The following is a 19,985-nucleotide window of genomic DNA, read 5'->3' as shown; positions in this document are numbered from 1 at the left end:
CCACAGAAGGCCCAGGCCTGAAACGCTCATCTTGCCAATGATAAATAATACGTATACAGTACATTGAGGGACAGCGAAATGTTGGCACGAGAAATATCGTTGCATGAAATGGGACTGCACTAGATGGTCAATGACAGTCCAGTCCAACCATGCAGGAATGCAGGATTTAAACCTGAGTCATCGCTAAGGGGAAGAACAGAAGCTATTAATGTACTTGATAATAAAAATAGTGGGCATCTGGGAAAAAGAGCACCACTCTGGTGAATGTGTACAATGTATTCCACCGAATATTGTATTATTGATGCTTATGTAATGGTGTGATGTTGTGCGCTTTTGAAAGGCAGCACGTGCTCTGGGATTTATTCTTTTTTTTTCTCATTCTTCTCAACGCTATTGCTGATGTAAGGAATTGGGCGTTTAAAAAAAATCATGGCAAAGGGGAAATGCAGTTGAAGTGTTGGGGGAAGAGCTGAGAAACACACGAACGAGGTTGCGTGTTTTATTTTGAAGCCACATTTATCGGCGGTTCGACGTGATCACTTCCTCTTGTGGTTCTGATTGCTAAGTGTAAGGTAGGCATGTTGGTCTCCTCCACATATTTTTATAAATTTGCTGTAAAAGGTGAATATAGATTAGTTTAAAATGTCGGCAAAGCGAGTGTAGTTAGAGAGGCGCAGTGTTGAATGTATTTTATCAATTTCAAAAATCAACTCGTTAGTTGAGAGAAGGGGAGACGTCGTCAAGGTCTGTGTGGTGACCATGTTTTTAATGTTGCAGAGCTTTGAGGAATTGGGAAAAGAGTTCTGTAAACATTTCTCAATGTGTCTCCTTTTTAATGCGATGTAAGAGAGAGGATTAAACCAGGTTGAGACCAGCCAACGTGTGTGTCTTCTCATTCATCATACAAAAAAAAAATACACAACGCAGAGTCAGACCCAGTACACTTCGTCATCAATTGAGCGAAGGAATACACTCACGCAATGCCATGAAAATGTGAAAGCCATTGCCCCCGCCCCACCAAAAAAAAAATAAACATTCCGTTAACAAGGAGGCGTCAGTGTTCAGAGGCCCCTCATCAATCAAGTGAAAGCAAATACGACACTTAGGAAGAGGCTGCGAGAGATTTGTCATCACCAAAGATCACGCTGTGATTATCCATCAGCTCGCGGTGTTGGTTCTTCCTTGTATGTAGCGACTTCTTTGAGACGTCCAATAGTGTGGGGAGGATCAAATATTCACGTTTATGAATCGTCAAAAACTGTTAAATGCAAGCAGATGGTTACATAGATTGTTACAGATGGTGATGGCAGTTGTGGCTTTATCCATACTATTAGAAGAGCTACCAGTTTCTTTTTGGACGCAGAAACATTTTTATTTCAGTACAAATCCAGGGTTTTGTTTTCCACTAATGCTAATTCTGTACATGCTCCTTAATTTGTGAGTGAATAATCCCGGATAATTGCAAATGGAGGTTTAAATTAGGCGCGACAAAATACAAAATTAAGCCTTAGTGAGAATGGAAGTGTTAAAAACAATTGGCTGGTCCATCAATAGTCGACAAATAAGACTTTCTCCTTTTACAAGCCAGTGTACGGAAAAATGATCATTTGTTTTCAATTAAAATGAATTGACTATTAATTTCAGACGAATCCCAGGGGGTTTGTAATAAATGACAAGAGCTGTGAGACTACAACATTGCTCTGAAGCACTCAGTGCAGAGAATGAGCTCTGCCCTCGGTGCACTGCCCAATGTTGCGGCAGTTCCACCCACTCGTCGGCAGAATTGGAGCACTGGGGGGGGGGGGGTAAATAACGTGACCGCACACTGACCCAGCTCCATTTTCAGGATACTAAAATGCACAGAGCTGCTCATGCAGAACACATGGAGGTGCAAAAGAGAGGGAATCACGGAACTTTATCCGCCCAATTACACAATGAGGAGAGCAACCTGCTGCTAGCATCCATACTGCACGAAACACTCAGCGAGCCTGAGGCTGAGCCACTGGCCTCTGTCTCCCCACCTGCCGAGCCTTGCACAGACACAGACAAAGGAGCTCATCAAATATGCCAATCAGTAAAGAAAAAAACGATTAAAAGAAACAGCAATGTCCTGTTTCATAACAAAGACAACAATCTAGTTCAGCACAACACGCAGCAACAAAACAAACAAATAGGAGCAAAACAACATTAGCATGCACGGTTTAAAAAGCAGTCTACTCAACTCATTAGGTGCTTTGTCACACTTTGCATGTTGCAGGAAAACACTGTCTGGTTCCACAGCTCATAAATTCTTGATAATTATAGTGTAATAAGCAAATAAATATGAAGTAAAACTCATATAAAAAGGCAGGAACATATCTTTGTGTGAAGAAATAATCTCGATGTGTTAATGTCACATCTGTGAAACCACCATTAATGCTCACACGTACATGCAGGTTTTGTAGCAACAGATGATGCCATCCAAGCAACGTCATTTTCATGGACACCCCTGCTTATTTCAGCAAGATGATGCCAAGACACATTTTGCATGTGTTACAACAGCATGACTACATAGTAAAAGACTGTGAGTATGAGAATGACCTGATCCAAACCTGTCTCCCTTTTGAAACTATGTGGTGCAATATTAACTACGGAAATACTACAATGGAAACATAAAACAAGAATGGGAAACAATTGCACCGACAAAGATTCAACAGTTAGTGTCCTCAGTTCTCAAACGCTGACTGAGTGTTGTTAAAAGGAAAAGTGATGTAACGCAACGGTAAACATGCATAATTATTCATGGACGTATGATTTTTTTTTTTCTTACTGGGTTGAAATCTCCTGCTCTCTGCTCATGCTCATTGCTATTAGGAATTCCATTTGTATTGTTCAAACAGCAGCTGAGATGCCCAAGAAAGTGTCCTGACAGCGCCTTCTGATGAGCTCACGCACTTGGGGTCATCTGGAAGCCATTTCTCCTCACATTCTCTCCCTCGTCTCATTTTAATCTCTCGATGCCGCGCCGCACCGCCTCCCCAACGCGAGCCTCCGCACCCCGCACCCCCCTGCTCCCCGCTCCCCTGGGTAGCCGGAGTTCAGTGGCCGAGGTCCGCGCACGCCAGGGCGGCGTGGCACGCAAGCTCATCCCCGCTCGGCTCCCCAAGCACGCAAAATCTCGGCGGCATTAGAAAGAAATATCTCTATACTGTACATAATACATGGCTGCTGCGCTTGGTGCCACGCAGTGAAGTTCTATCACGCAGCCTGCATGCAGTGGAAGTGAAAAGTGTACAAATATCGTGAATGTACCGGGAAATATTAGAATTTAATTCCTGCACTTTTTGACTTAACAAGAAAACCAGAATTTATGATGTCTCTGTGAGTCTTTAACCGTTTTAGTGTGTGACGAAGCATCTTATATTACCCTTCATGTTTAAGATTTCAGGTTAGCACAGCGCTTTTGTGGTTAGCATGCTTGCTTCACAGTTCGGAGGTTCAGCGTTTGAGTCTTAGCTCCAGCCTTCCCGTGTGGAGTAGGTTAAGATACTGATGCTGATAGTCACTCATTGTCATGCACATCATGTGAATTGTTATAGTTTTCCTTCAGAAATCTCACTTCAGCAAGCATCAAAGGATAACATATTGTGGTTTTGGGGGATTAAAGGACATGTGAGTCACCTGTGCATTACACTTTATCGTGAATTTTTATTAAGAGATTTGACATAAAGTTAACTTCTTTGACACTTAAATGACCACAAAATATGACTAAAGTTAGTAAGCATTTTATGATGGCGACAGTTTTAGTTCCATAGTTCCAATGGAGGGGGGGGGGAGGGATGGTTGTCAAAATCAAAGTGTACTCGGAGTGACCTGAGAATTTGTGGCGCTGATATGTTAGCTCTGTGAGGAGGTGTGTGTGCATGTGTGCCACTTCCACAGGGTGAACTATTGTATCCATGAGGTGAAACCCTTTCGTCAAAGATAAGGGAACTCGTTTGAGGAGACGGCCAAAAGCCAGCTGGAACACGTCGGCAAGATGACGTCTGCTGTCATTCTAACAAAAGCCCGACTCGCCACTGGGGCAGCAGTTTGTGGTGCGGGGTGAAGGCTGGTAGAAATATGCTGTAAAAATATGTCTATCATTGTTAAGGCATGGTATATTTTGAAGCAAACATGTCATCACTAAGACTCCTCGAAAGTGTTTTAAATTATGAAATAAATGCACGTCACAAACAAACCTCTTTTGTTGTTTTTCATCTTACTGAATGTTCATCCATCCATACATCCATCCATTTTCTGAACCGCTTATCCTCACAAGGGTCACAAGAGTGCTGGAGCATATCCCAGTTGTCATCGAGCAGGAGGAGTACACCCTGGACTGGTTGCTAGCCAGCCGCAGGGTACATGGAGACAGACAACAGTCGCACTCACAATCACACCTAGGGGCAATTTCGAGTCTTCAATTAATGCATATTTTGGGGATGTGGGAGGAAACTGGACTGCCAGGAGAAAACCCATGCAGGCACAGGGGTGAGCATGCAAACTCCACACAGGCGGGGCCGGGATTGAACCTGGGTCCTCAGAACTGTGAGGCCAACACTTTACCAGCTTCTCCACCGTCCCGCCCCTAACTAATATAAATAAATCACTTTTGTTACACAGGCACACAGGCAGGGCCAGACATTGAACCCCGGTCCTTAGTACTGTGAGGCCAACGATCTAACCGCTGTGCCGCCTTCCTGAAAATACCACGCCCTAATACACTATGTCCAACTGGTATGATGCCACTTGAGCTCAAGTAAAAGTGGAGCTCACAAATGTGCTCATTTATTGCTATATTTATTCACGAGACCAAATAAAAGTAATTTTTTTTTTTAAAGTCTGCATATCATGAATCATTCCTAACATGTTCCAAAATGTTCATCTCGCTTGGTCATGGTTGATTTTTTTTTGTCTGACACAAATGAAATAAATATTTCACAATAAACATATTCACTGTTCTTTATTTGTTCCAAATGAACACAGGGCCAAAAGGCCTCAGCGATGTTGTAATTGAGCCAATCTTAGATCAGGTTGCATGTACAGCTGCACGCAAACCATCAGAGCTGCCTTGTAAAATTACACCAGTTGGCAACACAGGATGACGCTTATCCTACAAATTATGAATTTATTAGCGGGATAGAAGCCCACCCGAGTCCGTAAAAAAAGATGGAAAGTAATATTCCTACAGTGCAACAGTACAAATTGTCTTTGTTGGAAGCAAAAATATTTAACATTTTACATTCGCACGTAACCAAGACTGGCACGTGAGACCTGACCACAGTCCTTGAAATGTTCCCTGTAGTCTTGTGGAGGTGCTCCTTTTTTCAAGCGTGTAACAAAATAGTACTTACATACCATTTTAGATCACTTTGAATGGCTTTTCACACGAAAAACAATCACAAGTGACAATGTTGCCCAGTTGTGGTCTGGCGCAATGACGTGACCGATCCCAAGCACAAAAACCCAGTGGTTACATCCTGGTTGTGTGTGGAGGTGCTCGCCCACAGGATATTTTTGTTGGTGTGTTTGCATCTTTTTCGGTCTCACATCACCATTACCCGCACCCCCAACAAGTACATGTTCCTATATGCACGGCATAGTTCTTTTTCCTACGTCCCACCAGCTCCCCAACTGCCAGTTGGACCCCTGTCTTTGCTCACACTGCTGCAACCCCCCACCCTGATCCAAAAACCCGACCCCCTTTCCCTCCCTTCCTTCCTCCCTGCCGGTGCTGTGCGTGACAGTAGCTCACTGAGAAGTGGAAATGAGACTAGTAAACAATGATTAGCTCCAGAGCCAGAGCAGTCTGGTCTGCCATTCGTACTGTCTCCGCATACTGGATGCCCCCACCCACTTGCACATGCAGCATATAGAGGACAAAACACACACACACACACACACACGCACACAATGTCTTTAGCTGGAGTCAACGCCAGGTCACCAACAGCCTCCCACAGCCAGGTTACAAGAGGTAATCACAGGCAAACACAGCAGCCACACGCAAAGTGCACTTATGACACCCCCCACCACCATGGCTGCCCCCCAAACACCCTACCACCCTCTTCCTCTGCCACAAACCTGGCTCGAATTAGCATGATGGGGATGCAAGTGGCCACATGTGTCAGAGGAGCAGATTGAGGCGAGGGAGGGAGGTCGGTGGAGTGGTGGGGGCGGTGGATGGGGCGGTTGTCCCCTATAGGAATAGAGAAGAAACAGTCATCCCCAGTGCAGTGTATTCAAAGACATTGCTATGTCTCTGGTTAACCCAGGAATCATTGCGGAGGCTTTGGTTCTTAGCCACGCCACATTTTTGAAGACAAATGGCTTCCAGGCTCGGAATCAGCCAGAACTTCCCTATCTGTAAATCCCTCTTTGAGCAATTAACATAAAAGAATGAATGACACATTCTGATAAACTGAAGTTTTATTGTTCCCTCTGCTGTTTGTTTAAATAATTTGGGGATGGTGACGGTTTGACTTAATTAAAAGCAAAGGTTTTTCACCGCGCTTCGGGGCAGATCGGATCTATCTATCCGTCTATGGTTCAAATCATCTGTCGATTCCTAAAATTGGGCCACCTGAACATACCTGCACAATGATCAAGTAACTTAGATACAGGACTGTCTCTATCAATATTTAATATCTGTACATACAGTATCTATTTATATATTTTTTCTCATTTCGTTTATTATTTTTCATTATATTATCTGCTGTAACCACTAAATGTATATACTCTGGGATCAATAAAGTTGTACCTTTTTGTCCACCCATCAATTTTCTACACCGCTTATCCTATTGAGGATTGCGGGGCCCTGGACCCAATCCCATTTTACTTCAGACAAAAGGCTTACTACACCCAGAACTGGTCACCAATCAGTCGCAGGGCACATACAGAGACAGACAACCAATCAGACTCATTCAAACGGTCGCTGAGTGGGAACTAACCGAACCGCTGTTGCCTGCTCCGAAGTCAGGCAAATGCAGCATTACACCATCGGTGACTTCCTGACATTGTGGTGTCTTATCGTCATTGTTGTGCTTATTGTATCAGTCTTCAAGCTAGCTAGGTCAATAATATCAGCTTGCTTGCATTAAAAAGCAAATATAAGAGCCATGAGTACATTTACGTCAATAAGTTGCAAATATTTACCATTTCCTGTGATTGGCTGGGGACCAGTTCAGGGTGTACCTTGCCTCTTGCCCGAAGATAGTGGGTGAGCTAGTGAGGATAAGCAGTAGAGAAAATGGATGGCTATAGACCTTTCTTTTTCAGCAGTTTTTTTTAAGGATTATTTCAAGTGATTTACACACATAAATTAATGTTCTAAAGCTGTATTTTAGAGTTGTTTTACAAACTAATCACCACTGAAGTCCCATTGAACAAGGAGCAAACTCCAAAGTCCACTCTGATCAAAACAAACTTTTAGCGTAATAAAGCACAAATCAAATTCAAATGAAAACCAAAAGTTACACAAACCCTTTTTATACACTTTTTCTGACCACAGTAGTCTTCCATTGGCAAAAAAAAATGTATTTAAATGTGAAAAGGCTGCGTGTACAGAGGTGCAAATGTTTCCAGTCCTCCAATTAGTACACCAAATTGGCGGGACTTGTTCCTCGCCGAATCGTTGAGCAGTTGCAGTCTCAGCTCCTCAAGCTGCGCTCGCTCACGACGCGCGCTCCCGCTATGACGCTCGCCTCCGAGAGCGCTCGGTGGTAGGGAGCCAGTGTAGTGGGGGTCTGCAGGACTTCCACAATGGGAGGAGTGTGACATGTGTTCCGAGCCCTGCCCACTAACAGCAAAATATATATAAGGTGGAGGGAGGCACAGTCAGCCACTCAAACCTTAAATCATCTTGGGGAATTTTTTTTTTTTAAACTTCAGCTAAACTCAAGTAAAATCAACTAACTGGCATTTGATTAACTTTTCTCTTTATAATTTTGAACTAACTAGATGCCTTTTTGATTGTATAGACATTTAAAGAATTGTGATTAAATTTTGAGATTTCAGATTTATTCCCCCCCCCCCCCCCCCCTTCTTCTTTTTGAAAGCAGTGTCTGAATATTTGTCCGGATGGCAGTGGACACGGACTTCGGCATGAAGAGCAGCAGCATCATGCGAGAGTGGAGTGGACAGGTCCAGCCGGCTCTGGTGGCATCTTTTATCTTCCTCTTCTGCCTGGAAGCCTGCCTCTGGTTCAGGAACCTGAGGCTCAAGAGGCGGCTGCCGGGACCCTTTGCCTGGCCCGTGGTGGGCAACGCCATGCAGTTGGGACAGATGCCTCACATCACTTTCGCCAAACTGGCCAAAAAATATGGTAATGTGTACCAGATAAGACTAGGTTGCAGTGACATCGTGGTCCTGAATGGGGACAGGGCCATACGTCAGGCTCTGATTCAGCATAGCAGGGAGTTTGCTGGCAGACCAAACTTTCTCTCCTTCCAGATGATCTCTGGAGGTAGGAGCCTGACATTTACTAATTACAGCAAAGAGTGGAAGGCACACAGGAAAATTGCTCAGTCCAGTCTAAGAGCCTTCTCCTCTGCAAACACTCAGACCAAAAAAGCCTTTGAGCAGCATGTTATGGCCGAGGCTATGGACCTGGTGCGGGCATTTTTGCGACGCAGCACAGATGGACAATATTTTGAGCCATCTCATGAATTTACAGTAGCTGCTGCTAACGTCTTGTGCGCTCTTTGCTTCGGGAGGCGATATGGCCAAGACGATCTGGAATTCAGGGCAATGTTGACGAGGCTGGACAAATTTGGTGAGACTGTTGGGGCAGGCAGCCTGGTTGATGTCATGCCCTGGCTCCAGTCCTTCCCTAACCCGGTCCGCAGCATCTACGAAAACTTTAAGAATCTCAACGGGGAGTTCTTCGCCTATGTGACAGATAAAGTGACGCAACACAGAGTGTCTTTCAATCCAGATGTGACCCGGGACATGAGCGACGCCATCATCAACGTGATCGAGCACGGAAAAGAGAGCGGCCTGACGAAAGAGTTCGTAGAGGCGACGGTGACGGATCTAATTGGAGCAGGCCAAGATACGGTATCCACCGTCATGCAGTGGATCACGCTAATGCTGGTCAAATATCCCGAGGAGCAAGCTAAGCTGCATGACCTCATAGACAAAGTGGTGGGTCCAGACAGGCTGCCCTCAACCGACGACCGCAGCAGCTTGGCATACCTGGACGCCTTCATCTACGAGGTCATGCGCTTCACCAGCTTTGTCCCCATCACCATCCCTCATTCCACCACCTCCGACGTCACCATCGAAGGTCTCAGCATCCCCAAAGACACGGTGGTCTTCATCAACCAGTGGTCGGTCAACCACGACCCGCTGAAATGGAAGAATCCACATATCTTCAACCCCTCGCGCTTCTTGGGGGAAAACGGAACCCTCGATAAGGACGTCCTCAACAGTGTTATGATTTTTTCAATAGGTAAGCGACGATGTATCGGTGACCAGATTGCCAAGGTTGAAGTGTTCTTATTCACGGCGGTCTTGTTGCACCAGTGCGCCTTAGAGAGTGACCCCTCCCAGCCCGTCACCCAGGATTGCTCCTATGGGCTCACACTGAAGCCCCTCAGATACTTTGTCAACGCCAAGCTCAGAGGAAAGTTACTTGGCTTGGTTTCCCCAGCGTGAGTAGCAGCCATCAGCACTAAGACTCAAGGCCAGCAGAGACACTTCTCCACCAGTGACATTTAACAGTGGGTACTAGCATACCTGCACAAAGTCTTAATGTCAAATCTTCCTATTTAATGTATTTAAACATGCATCGCAGTGTCAAATCTGTAATATTACACCAATTGTCAATAGACTCTTGGCATCAATCCAAGAGGTTGAAAAGTTTGCTGGATTTTGTCCATGATATTAACAGTTGAATGCTTTTACTGCATGACAATGTATGATCTGCACAGGGCATCTAGAGACCTTTAAATTTCCATTTAAACTAACAAGAACGTAATAAATGCTTGTGAATGTTACAGTCTCTTTTTGACTGACTTTTTTCAGTCATAATATCGAAGAGTATATACTGAATCGCTATCATATCATGGGTTTTGGGGAGGACAGGAAACGTAAGATTTTAAATGTTATGTCGCCGCTATCATCTACTGTATTCAAAGCATGTGAAGACGTTGAATAAAGACTGAAGATGAAAGGAAAAAGATCATTTGGACGTGAAGAGGAAGCCTTTCATCAGCATCCATCAGAGAAAATGTGCAAAACTTTTGCGAAGCCAGTGTTTCCCCGAGCGCTGCCTGCCAAACACAGTTCCCACCAATCCTCACAGCACAGATGTGCGCCATGTTTTTGTTTCCCATGAGGCGCTATCACGACCAGGTTTGTTTACAAAGTTTTCAAAGCTACACGGATGTTCCTGCACCTCTGAAGGGCTGCACGCTCAGTGGGTGTTGAACTTCTTCGACCAACTACTCGACGGTGCTTCGTGTGTTGATGAAATAAAATAAGCTATATCTGAAATTGATATTGATGGTAATGAAAAAAAAATGTTCACTGTTTCCTGTTTCTGGATTTGATTTCGTGTTATTGTTTGTAATGAGATAAAATCCCACAGTGGAGTGAGGCTGAGCATCGTCGACGCAAGTCCCATTCTGTACGATGAAGGCCGTATTATCAAACATGTGGCAGCAATACGATGCCACCATTGTCAAGTTCTTTGTCATTACGCATTGTTTTTAAGTGAAACCAACCTTTATTTGTGGCCGGACAATGACTTTTTAAGTCCTTCGTTTCGTTGCACAAGCAAATGCACACATGCTCGCGTGCTGTGTTCTCAACGCTGTTTGAAATTAGCGCAATGCAGACAACTAACTCTTTTGGGTCCACCGCCGCGTTGCGCAGGGTCACGAGAAAACATGTAGTGTGCATAATATTGAAATCTTAAAACTGTGGGCATTTCATGGAGATATTTAAGCGGTTGACATCTGGTTGATAACAAACCCGTTTGTTAATTATACATATAAAGTTTGAAGGAAAGCAGTAATCATAAAAGGTAAAGCTACCTCTGAAATAACACTGGATAATAAAGTGAATTTATTCATATTCGAATTTGGTTGAAAAAGTTATTTCGCGCAACATTTTGTTCAAACCATAAATCATAAATATCTCATTTTTGGCCGATCAAGGTTTGCTGTCACTCTACAAGGGATGCTGCTGGAAGGAGGCCTAAGTGGGACTAAGGTCCGCAAACTGTGGTCAAAAAGGGAGGGGAGTTACCGTTTAAAAAAAAAAAAAAAAGAGTCGAGGACCCCTCCCACCATAGGGATACATATAAGTGAAGGCTTGAATCTGCTTTCTTCTAAAGTGGTCATCGGAAGACGAGCCGCGCCACAGCTAACTGCTCAGTGTGATCCAGTTCTTGTCATTAACAGCAGTGAAGACTGTGAGTGCTCCTTGGATTCCTTTATTTGGCCTGGTCATGAATGACCACACACATTTGACCTTACATGTCACTTTATTACCCAAAGGAGAAGCTCTTGGAAGGATTTAAAGTTTCAAGTGAGGTTTATTTATTTTTTTTTTTTTTGTATTTTGGGACCCAAAAGAGGATAGATGACACAATGGCTCACGTGGACGCTGAATTTGCCGTGAAGGGCAGCAGCATTACCCGAGAGTGGAGTGGACAGCTCCAGCCTGCTCTGGTTGCAACATTTCTCTTCCTTATCTGCCTGGAAGCCGGCCTGTGGGTGAGGAACTTGAGGCTCAAGAGAAGACTGCCAGGACCCTTTGCCTGGCCCGTGGTGGGCAACGCCATGCAGTTGGGCCAGATGCCTCACATTACCTTCGCCAAACTCGCTGAAAAATATGGTAACGTGTACCAAATAAGGCTAGGCTGCAATGACATTGTGGTCCTGAATGGCGACCGGGCCATACGTCAAGCTCTGATACAGCACAGCACGGAGTTTGCCGGGAGACCAAACTTTGTGTCTTTTCAGTACGTGTCAGGAGGAAAAAGCCTGACTTTCACCAGTTACAGCAAAGAGTGGAAGATTCACAGGAAAATTGCCCAATCCACAATCAGAGCGTTCTCATCTGCCAACAGCCAAACCAAAAAAGCTTTTGAGTGGCAAATTGTGGCAGAAGCAAAAGAACTGGTTGAGATTTTTCTGAAACTAGGTGCTGACGGTGATTATTTCAACCCTTCCCATGAGCTGACAGTAGCTGCAGCTAACGTGATTTGTGCCTTGTGCTTCGGAAAACGTTACGGACACGATGACGCTGAGTTCAGAGCCTTGTTACAGAGGGTAAACGATTTTGGGCAGACAGTTGGAGCTGGCAGCTTGGTGGATGTGATGCCATGGCTTCAGTCTTTCCCAAATCCTGTCCGTAGTGTCTTCAAGAACTTTAAACACCTTAACAAGGAGTTTTTCAGTTTTGTTCAGAGCAAGGTCGAAGAGCACAGAAAGACCTTCAATCCTGAGGTAACGCGGGACATGAGTGACGCCATCATCGGGGTCATTGACGAGACCAAGAACGACAAGGGACTCAGCGAGGATTACACTGAGGGGACGGTGGCAGACCTCATTGGGGCAGGTCTAGATACTGTTTCCACCGCTCTTGACTGGATACTACTTCTCCTGGTGAAACACCCTGAAATCCAAACGAGACTCCAGCAGTTGGTGGACGAGGTGGTGGGGCCAAACAGGCTTCCCTCTGTGGAAGACAGAGGTCGCCTGGCCCCTCTAGATGCCTTCATCTATGAAACAATGCGATTCAGCAGTTTTGTGCCCATCACCATCCCCCATTCCACAACCTCGGACGTCACGATTGAGGGTCTTTGCATTCCAAAAGACACGGTGGTCTTCATCAATCAGTGGTCCATCAATCACGACCCCCTGAAGTGGAAGGACCCGCAGCTCTTTGACCCTTCACGGTTCCTAGACGAAAATGGCGCTCTCGACAAGGACCTCACCAATAACGTTATGATCTTCTCGGCGGGGAAGAGACGTTGCATTGGTGACCAGATTGCCAAGGTGGAGATCTTCTTGTTCTTTGCAATCCTCCTTCAGCAATGTCACTTTGAGAAATGTCCCCATAAGGACCTGTCGCTAGACTGCGCCTACGGTTTAACACTGAGGCCTTTGGATTTTAAGATCACCGCTAAACCCAGGCAAGAGAAACTTTGAAAAGAAGATTGTAAAATACATTCAGTCGATATAAGCTCACATCTAAGATAAACTAAGATTCATCGCAGAGTGTTTGGATGCAATAAGCTTTAATTTCTTTACAAGATGTTATGGTCACAATTCACATGGATAAATGTAATTTTGGTATTAGTATAGTTTATAGTTATAGTATAGTGTTATAGTTTATCTGATTTCACCGTCTAATGCTCTGTAAATGGACACATGATGTAACCCTGGGTGGAATTGATATTGTCTATATTTTGTTTATAAAACCTAATCCTGCCCAGCACAGCTTTATCCATTTTATTAGGAACACCTATAATTAAAATGCAATACATACAACAACTCCGTTTTATTATCATTCAGTCAGATTTAATTTGTATAGCACTTTTCATACATGGATTGCAACTCAAAGCACTTGCTTAGAATTATTGCACTTGTAGTTTTGTCATATTGAAATTCTTAATATTCACCCACTTAATCTAGTAAATTAGGTTACCAAAATACTAAGCACGCATCTGAGTATCATTCACAATGTGTCTCCCACAATGTTAGCTGAAGTTGCAAAGTGTTATGTTAATAAAGATAATACAGTGTGTAGGTGTACCTAGGTTTGTGACCAGTATAGCTAAACTACTTTGTTTTATTTGTACATTGTGTAAAATACATTAATGAATCATCACATTTCCTTGGAAAAAAAAGAGCTGAATATGCTTAATATCAACAGAAAATTCTTATAATAAACCTGACAAATATGTACTTTGGAGTGTGACTAAATCACCACGTGTAAAATAAAATAAACATCTTTCTTGACTTACAGGTGACATTGTGGTGTGTCATTGGGGCTAGTCCGAATTAAAAAGAAAAAGAAAAAGAAAAAAAAAGTCCATTAAGGTCAAAGAGATAATAATAGCACCTCATGTCTGCTCTCTGCGCCTGTGAAAGTTTAATTTGTGTTACTGGTCCTTGTCGCTGCTGTTCTGAACTCTTACCAAGCAGGCCGTGACTCACCACATCAGCCACTCATTAATGTTTAACACAGGTCTCTCAGTGCATTTTAAAGTGAGAGCAGACAAGTTATTTTCAAACCTTGTTTATTGACACAGTGACTTTTATATCCTTGGAAAGAAAAAAATGGGAATATGTGAATAGTTTGACAAATGGAGAAGTGGCGGTGCAGTTCCAACACTTTTAAAAACTGCTTGATCAACTTGAGGATTTTTGACAAATTGCTACTCCGCCCCTGATTGGCTCGCGCAAGTTTTCCCAATTTGGTAATGAAGACAATTCCTTGAGTAAAAATTCGATGACATTTTTTGCCCCGCTCCAAAATTGTGCCTTGCCTAGTTTCACAACGTTTATTACTAATGTTGCAGTTGTGACTCCGTGATATTTGGGTGTATCAAATAATAAGATTGAGAAAATAACAAAAGAATAAATATGATTATGTTTCTTTGGCTTGTCAAAGGGAAGGACGAAAAGAAAGTTTTTAAGGATTCTTCTTTAAAGTATATTCCACCTGGATGAATATATTTAACATAATATAGTTTTTCATACATGCATGCATACTGTATATTATATGCATAATAATAGATGTGTGTGTATTAAATATACTGTACATACACATTTGTATTTACACACCTATTTTTAGTCAAAGCGCTGCTATTTATTGTACACTATAACTGATGTAGTTGGAGCTTCTTACATTTTTTTATGATATGTGTATTTCAATACTTCAAATGTAAATTTAATAGTATCCCTAGCCACTAGGTAGTCTTATACATGGTTCCTGTGTAAGTTTCTTTCTTGTTATTCCGACTCTGCCGGCACTTTACTCTTTTACGGACGGCTAACATCTAAACAATTTTCTCCAATAACATTTCACCATGGCAGCCATGGAACTCACAACAGATCTTCCTCCAAATGACTGACGTCCTTCCAGCTTCCATTCCACTTTTCCTGAGTCTCAGAAACCCCCCCAACCCACCCAGTGTTCCAAGTATGTCCCAACTTAAAAGATCAATATTAGTTCAAGTGCGGGTTAACATCTTCTCGTCGTCATCATAACTTTGACTCTGGCATTGCTTTTACTACGTGCCAAGTCCACTTGCCGGAGTTGAACCGTGAAGGAGGCTTGTTTTTGTCTTCTCCAAGCTCTCTCCATCACTTTCTCTCTTTGCTCTGATACCGCAAAGGACCTCAGAGGGAGGAGCGGGCAGGCCGACCTCCCTGGTTTGCAACTTCCCAAAACATCCATGAAATCTGTCCAGTTGAAAGGCTGCCTTTCACCTCCTGAATCTTGCAACAGACACACACACACACCAGAGCCTCTGACCTGCAAAGTTTTACTCCCAAGGGAAAAACAAAATATGTACAAGCTGACAGTTTTCATCTTGGGGGTTATTCACATGCGGCACGGTAACCTCCCACACGCTTGTCTCCGCTAACATCATTCCAGCTCAGCTGTCTGAGCCCTGCCAGTTTTTTTCATTTTTTTTCCCCAAAACTACACACTAGAGTCACTTCTAGATGACACTCAGTGGGGTAGAGTTATTTCTTCCCTCATCTTCTACTGAAACACATGCGGAAAATTGTGTCTGCGCACTGCCTGGTGTCTCTCAGTCTTTCCTACAAAGCTGCCCTCAACACCAACATATTCACCACAACTTCACTTCTTATCCAAATCGTTGCCGACTAAAAGAAAATACAGCTGTAATTTTGTGTGTTCCGAGGCAAAGCGTAAACATCAAAACAGAATGAGTCACACTTTTTAAAAAAATTAAATAAATATTATCTTTAGAATAACAAGAATTTGTAGTGTCATAGTCACTGATGGTGTTGTGGTACACTCGGGCGACTTTTGGTGCGGGCAGCGTGGGTTCGGTGATGGTATTGAACGTGACTGCGAATGGTTGTCGGTGTCTGGTGACCAGTTCAGGGTGTGATCCACCTTTTGCCTGAAGTCCACCAGGATACACTGAAGTGCCCCCACGACCCTAAACAGGATATGCGCTGCTGGAAATGCACGGCTACAAGGTCTTTTTTTTTAAAAAGTGCATGTCAAGTCATACTCATTGTCCCAACATCATACTGGATCATATGTACTGTACATATATATGATCTAACTGTTGTACTATTGGGTCTTATTTTATTTGGTTCATATCGTTAAAGTCATACTTTGTATCACTTATATAATTGTACTGACTCATCCACCTGAATTTACTTTTGCAAATACAAAAGAAACTGTACACACTGTGTGTGTATTATTACGTAACCAGCTGCTGCTCCAGTACTGACCAACATAACCCATTACAATAAACATCCATCCATTTTCATTGCCGGTAATCCTCACAAGGGTCACGAGGAGTGCTAGAGCCTATCCCAGTTGTCAATGGGCATTAGGCAGGGTACACCCTGAACTGGATGCCAGCCAATTGCAGGGCACATCGAGACAGACAACAGTCGCACTGACAATCTCACCTACGGGCAATTGAGAGTGTCCAATTAATGTTGAATGTTTTTGGAATGTGGGAGGAAACAGGAGTGCCTGGAGGAAATCCACACAGGCACGGGGAGAACACGCAAACTCCACACAGGTGGGTCCGGGATTGAACCCGGGTCCTCAGAACTGTGAGGCCAACACTTTTATCAGTTGATCCACCGTGCCACCCCATTACAATATATGTCCATATATTACCAAGTTTGCATGCCTGGTGTGATACTACCTGCACTTGTATTGGCTGTACCCATGTACTGCATAAGTGGAATATATTTGATTAAGCGATACTGAGTTCTGTTGTGTGTGTGTGTGTGTGTAAATTTCTTCGACATGTTGCGGAATAAATAATGAAATAAAAAGAGAAAAACCTGTGAGTATCCTAGTGTGTTGTTCACAATACACATCCTGTAAAAAAAATACCTGACGTGACAAAAATCTGCAAAAAAACACAATTTTCTTTAAGGAAACAAAAAGTTTATTCATTAAAAAAAAATCACACAATGGAAGAGTGACTACTAAATAATCATCACAAGAACATTGCAAAATAAAAATAAAAAAACCAAGCAATTAATTGTTCCCCAAACAAATCGGAATTTGCGTTCTGACCATAATATATTCCATTGTTTCTGTGTGATGTTCCGTTGGTTATCTTCCCAAAAACATTTCCTCCGTTTCCCTCTGTGGGAATTATGTCACAGACATAAACACTCTGTAAAATCCTTTTATATTGTTCCAGTTGACATCATAATAACTTTGCACCACCAATGTCAAGTTTAATCTGGATTCTTGGTACAGGTCAAATATGCAATAAGCCATCAAATTGTTCCTGTTTTGTAAAGCCGGGAAGTGAAGTGACCCGTTTCAGTAAACAGTCGCCCAGGTCTTAGGGCGTGACGCTGAGCATCGGAGGACCTTTTCTAATAAAATCGCACATTGTGCGGTTGAGTCTGTCATAGTTCTTTCCGTACTATCTAAACAATTATTTGCAAAAGGCGTGCAAGGAAGCACTTCATGTTGGTCAATGTGGCCAAATGTTAACTCTGTTTGTGTACGTTTAAGTAGTGGGGTTTTTTTGTGTGTGTATTTGGTTATGGAAACACAGCAACAATGTTGCCGTTAATCTATGCTACAAAGTCATTTGACATTGCGATACTTGGTGATGTAATGATTATGCACTGCATGCTCTGACTAACCACATAATTAGGTACGCTTGCTGGTGAGTTCAATGCATGCGCTCAAAAATTTCTGCCTTTTCAAATCTGATGCTCAGTTTGACACTAGTTTTGGACTGCAACATATTAATATTTTTTTTGTCTCTTGCAACTACATCACAAATATAAACATTTCCCAGTAAGATGCAGTGCAGTTCTCCAAAAACAATATACACCATCCATCCAATTTCTTTTGCCGCTCATCCTCACAAGGGTCGCGGGGAGTGCTGGAGCCTATCTCAGCTTTCAACGGGCAGGAGGCAGGCTAGACTCTGAAGTGGTTCCAGCCAATTGCAGGGCACATCGAGAGAAACAGCTGCACTCACAATCGCACCGAGGGGCAATTGAGAGTGTCCAATTAATGTTGCATGTTTTTTGGGTTGTGGGAGGAAACCAGAGTGCCCAGAGGAAACCAACGCAGGCAGGGGGAGAACATGCAAACTCCACACTGGCAGGTCCGGGATTGAACCGGGGACCTCAGAACTGTGAGGCCAACACTTTACCAGCTGAACCACCGTGCCGCCTACAACAATACACATTTTTTTAAAAATATCAGATTCTGGTACATGCAATTTGTTGAACCTCAAAGGGAAGCAAAAAAAAATGCAAGGTGAAATCATTCTCAAGAGGTACCGCGACATACAAAACATGAAATCTGCATACCCATGTGGAAATATGATAAGGCATCTTCAAGGACTTTGCTGATAAACATAGTGATGTTAAAACTGACTGTATGACATGACAGTAGAATATTAATAAAATAATCTTCTGAAAAAGCATCCTTATTTTGTCCATGAAAACACCTTTGGTTTTATTTTAATTATTATTTTAAAGATTATGCTGCAACATGAACAGCCCCTCAATGTCACGCTGTGCCAGATCTTCTGTCACGTCAGCCAATCAAGTTCTACTAAACAGCCAATCTGTCAGCAATCATATTGTGCTCACCAGACTACCTGAGAGTCAATCACATGGTACTAGACTCAGTCAGTTACAAGCTCCCGTGGGTGAACACAATTTGATTCTTTACAACTTTACAACCAGCAACTTTTCAGACCGTCAATCTCGTGCAGCGTCGGAGACAGAAGGAGTCGACCCAGACGATGACGAATCGCCAGCACCGCGCCGTTGGACCCTGCTCTGGATTCTATTCAATTGACAAAGTAGGGGTCTGAAATGCTTTGAAATACATTTTGGGATTTTGGGGGTTTAGAGCGCTGTAGTTTATGTCAAAGTAACACAATAACAATGGGAAATCGAGTGAAACAGAGTGATACCATCTTGCCATGTCGAGGATAATTTAAAGTTGTGCAAATCATCGACAGACATCAGAGTAAATGTCTTGGCCTGTATGTTAACAATGATTTGACTCCCTGTGAAGAACATTAAGATAAAGAAGTCATTTTATTGTATTGAAAATGTTTCACTTATTTAGTATAAGTACAAGTTAAGATTATACTAGCTATTGTTTGCAAGTCTCAAAGCTGTTGAAATCGGGTGCTTTAATTTGTACAAAACAGTATTTCCTGAGAATGAGAGCCACTTATTATGATGAATGTGCCATGACACCACCATGTGGATTATTTACGGACAGCAACGGAGGCCCATCAGCGTGTGTCATCACATACTTGAATTTCACGGCGTCCTCACATAAGCACTACGTATAGCCACTTATCGGACAAGCCACCGATAATTCATGGCCGCTACTGCCGTCCGTCACTTTCACACCAGTATGCTCCGCGCTGTCGTCTTTTCGACGTTTCGAGCCAGACCAAAACAATTCAGCAATAAGCTATTCCCGTCTGCGGGGTTTCATTTTGAGTTGTTTTCGCATTCTCCTTTTTGTAGTGGGCTCTGACTGCACGACAGAATTCCCGCCACTCGCTGAGGGAATAACGCCTGACCGTTCTGCTGAAAATATGTCGCTCCGTGAAGGCTCTGAACGTGCAGGCATGTTGTTGACAGTGCAAGTGGGTTTGATTTCAGAATGAAAAGTAGATGACAATTTCGCTGTGCTTATTCTTACGGATGAATGAAAAAAAAGATATGGTGGGGAAAAATGTATTCATACTTTGTTCAATGTGTGCTACTACA

At 43.1% G+C, this 19,985-nt stretch overlaps 2 protein-coding genes and 1 long non-coding RNA gene across 3 annotated transcripts; all 3 read left to right on the top strand.

The window, feature by feature from the left end:
• Window positions 1-325: 325 nt before the first annotated feature.
• On the top strand, window positions 326-4,198 carry LOC133513371 (uncharacterized). Its single transcript, XR_009798477.1, has 3 exons — window positions 326-572; window positions 2,436-2,563; window positions 2,880-4,198. It is a non-coding gene; the product is annotated as an uncharacterized LOC133513371 (long non-coding RNA).
• A 3,686-nt stretch (window positions 4,199-7,884) lies between these two features.
• Window positions 7,885-11,069, top strand: LOC133513672 (cytochrome P450 1B1-like). The gene is made up of 2 exons (XM_061844637.1): window positions 7,885-9,469; window positions 9,544-11,069. The coding sequence occupies exons 1-2, from the start codon at window positions 8,098-8,100 to the stop codon at window positions 9,558-9,560; spliced, it is 1,389 nt and encodes a 462-aa protein (XP_061700621.1). The 5' UTR covers window positions 7,885-8,097; the 3' UTR covers window positions 9,561-11,069.
• Window positions 11,070-11,371: 302 nt separating this feature from the next.
• On the top strand, window positions 11,372-14,000 carry LOC133513408 (cytochrome P450 1B1-like). Its single transcript, XM_061844168.1, has one exon. It carries the CDS (start codon window positions 11,502-11,504, stop codon window positions 13,179-13,181), a length of 1,680 nt encoding a protein of 559 aa, XP_061700152.1. The 5' UTR covers window positions 11,372-11,501; the 3' UTR covers window positions 13,182-14,000.
• Window positions 14,001-19,985: the final 5,985 nt, after the last annotated feature.

Source organism: Syngnathoides biaculeatus, chromosome 15 (assembly GCF_019802595.1).
Source record: "Syngnathoides biaculeatus isolate LvHL_M chromosome 15, ASM1980259v1, whole genome shotgun sequence".
NCBI lineage: Eukaryota > Metazoa > Chordata > Actinopteri > Syngnathiformes > Syngnathidae > Syngnathoides > Syngnathoides biaculeatus.
The sequence above is the reverse complement of the archived record's forward strand: the minus strand, read 5'-3'. Positions and strand labels throughout refer to the sequence as shown.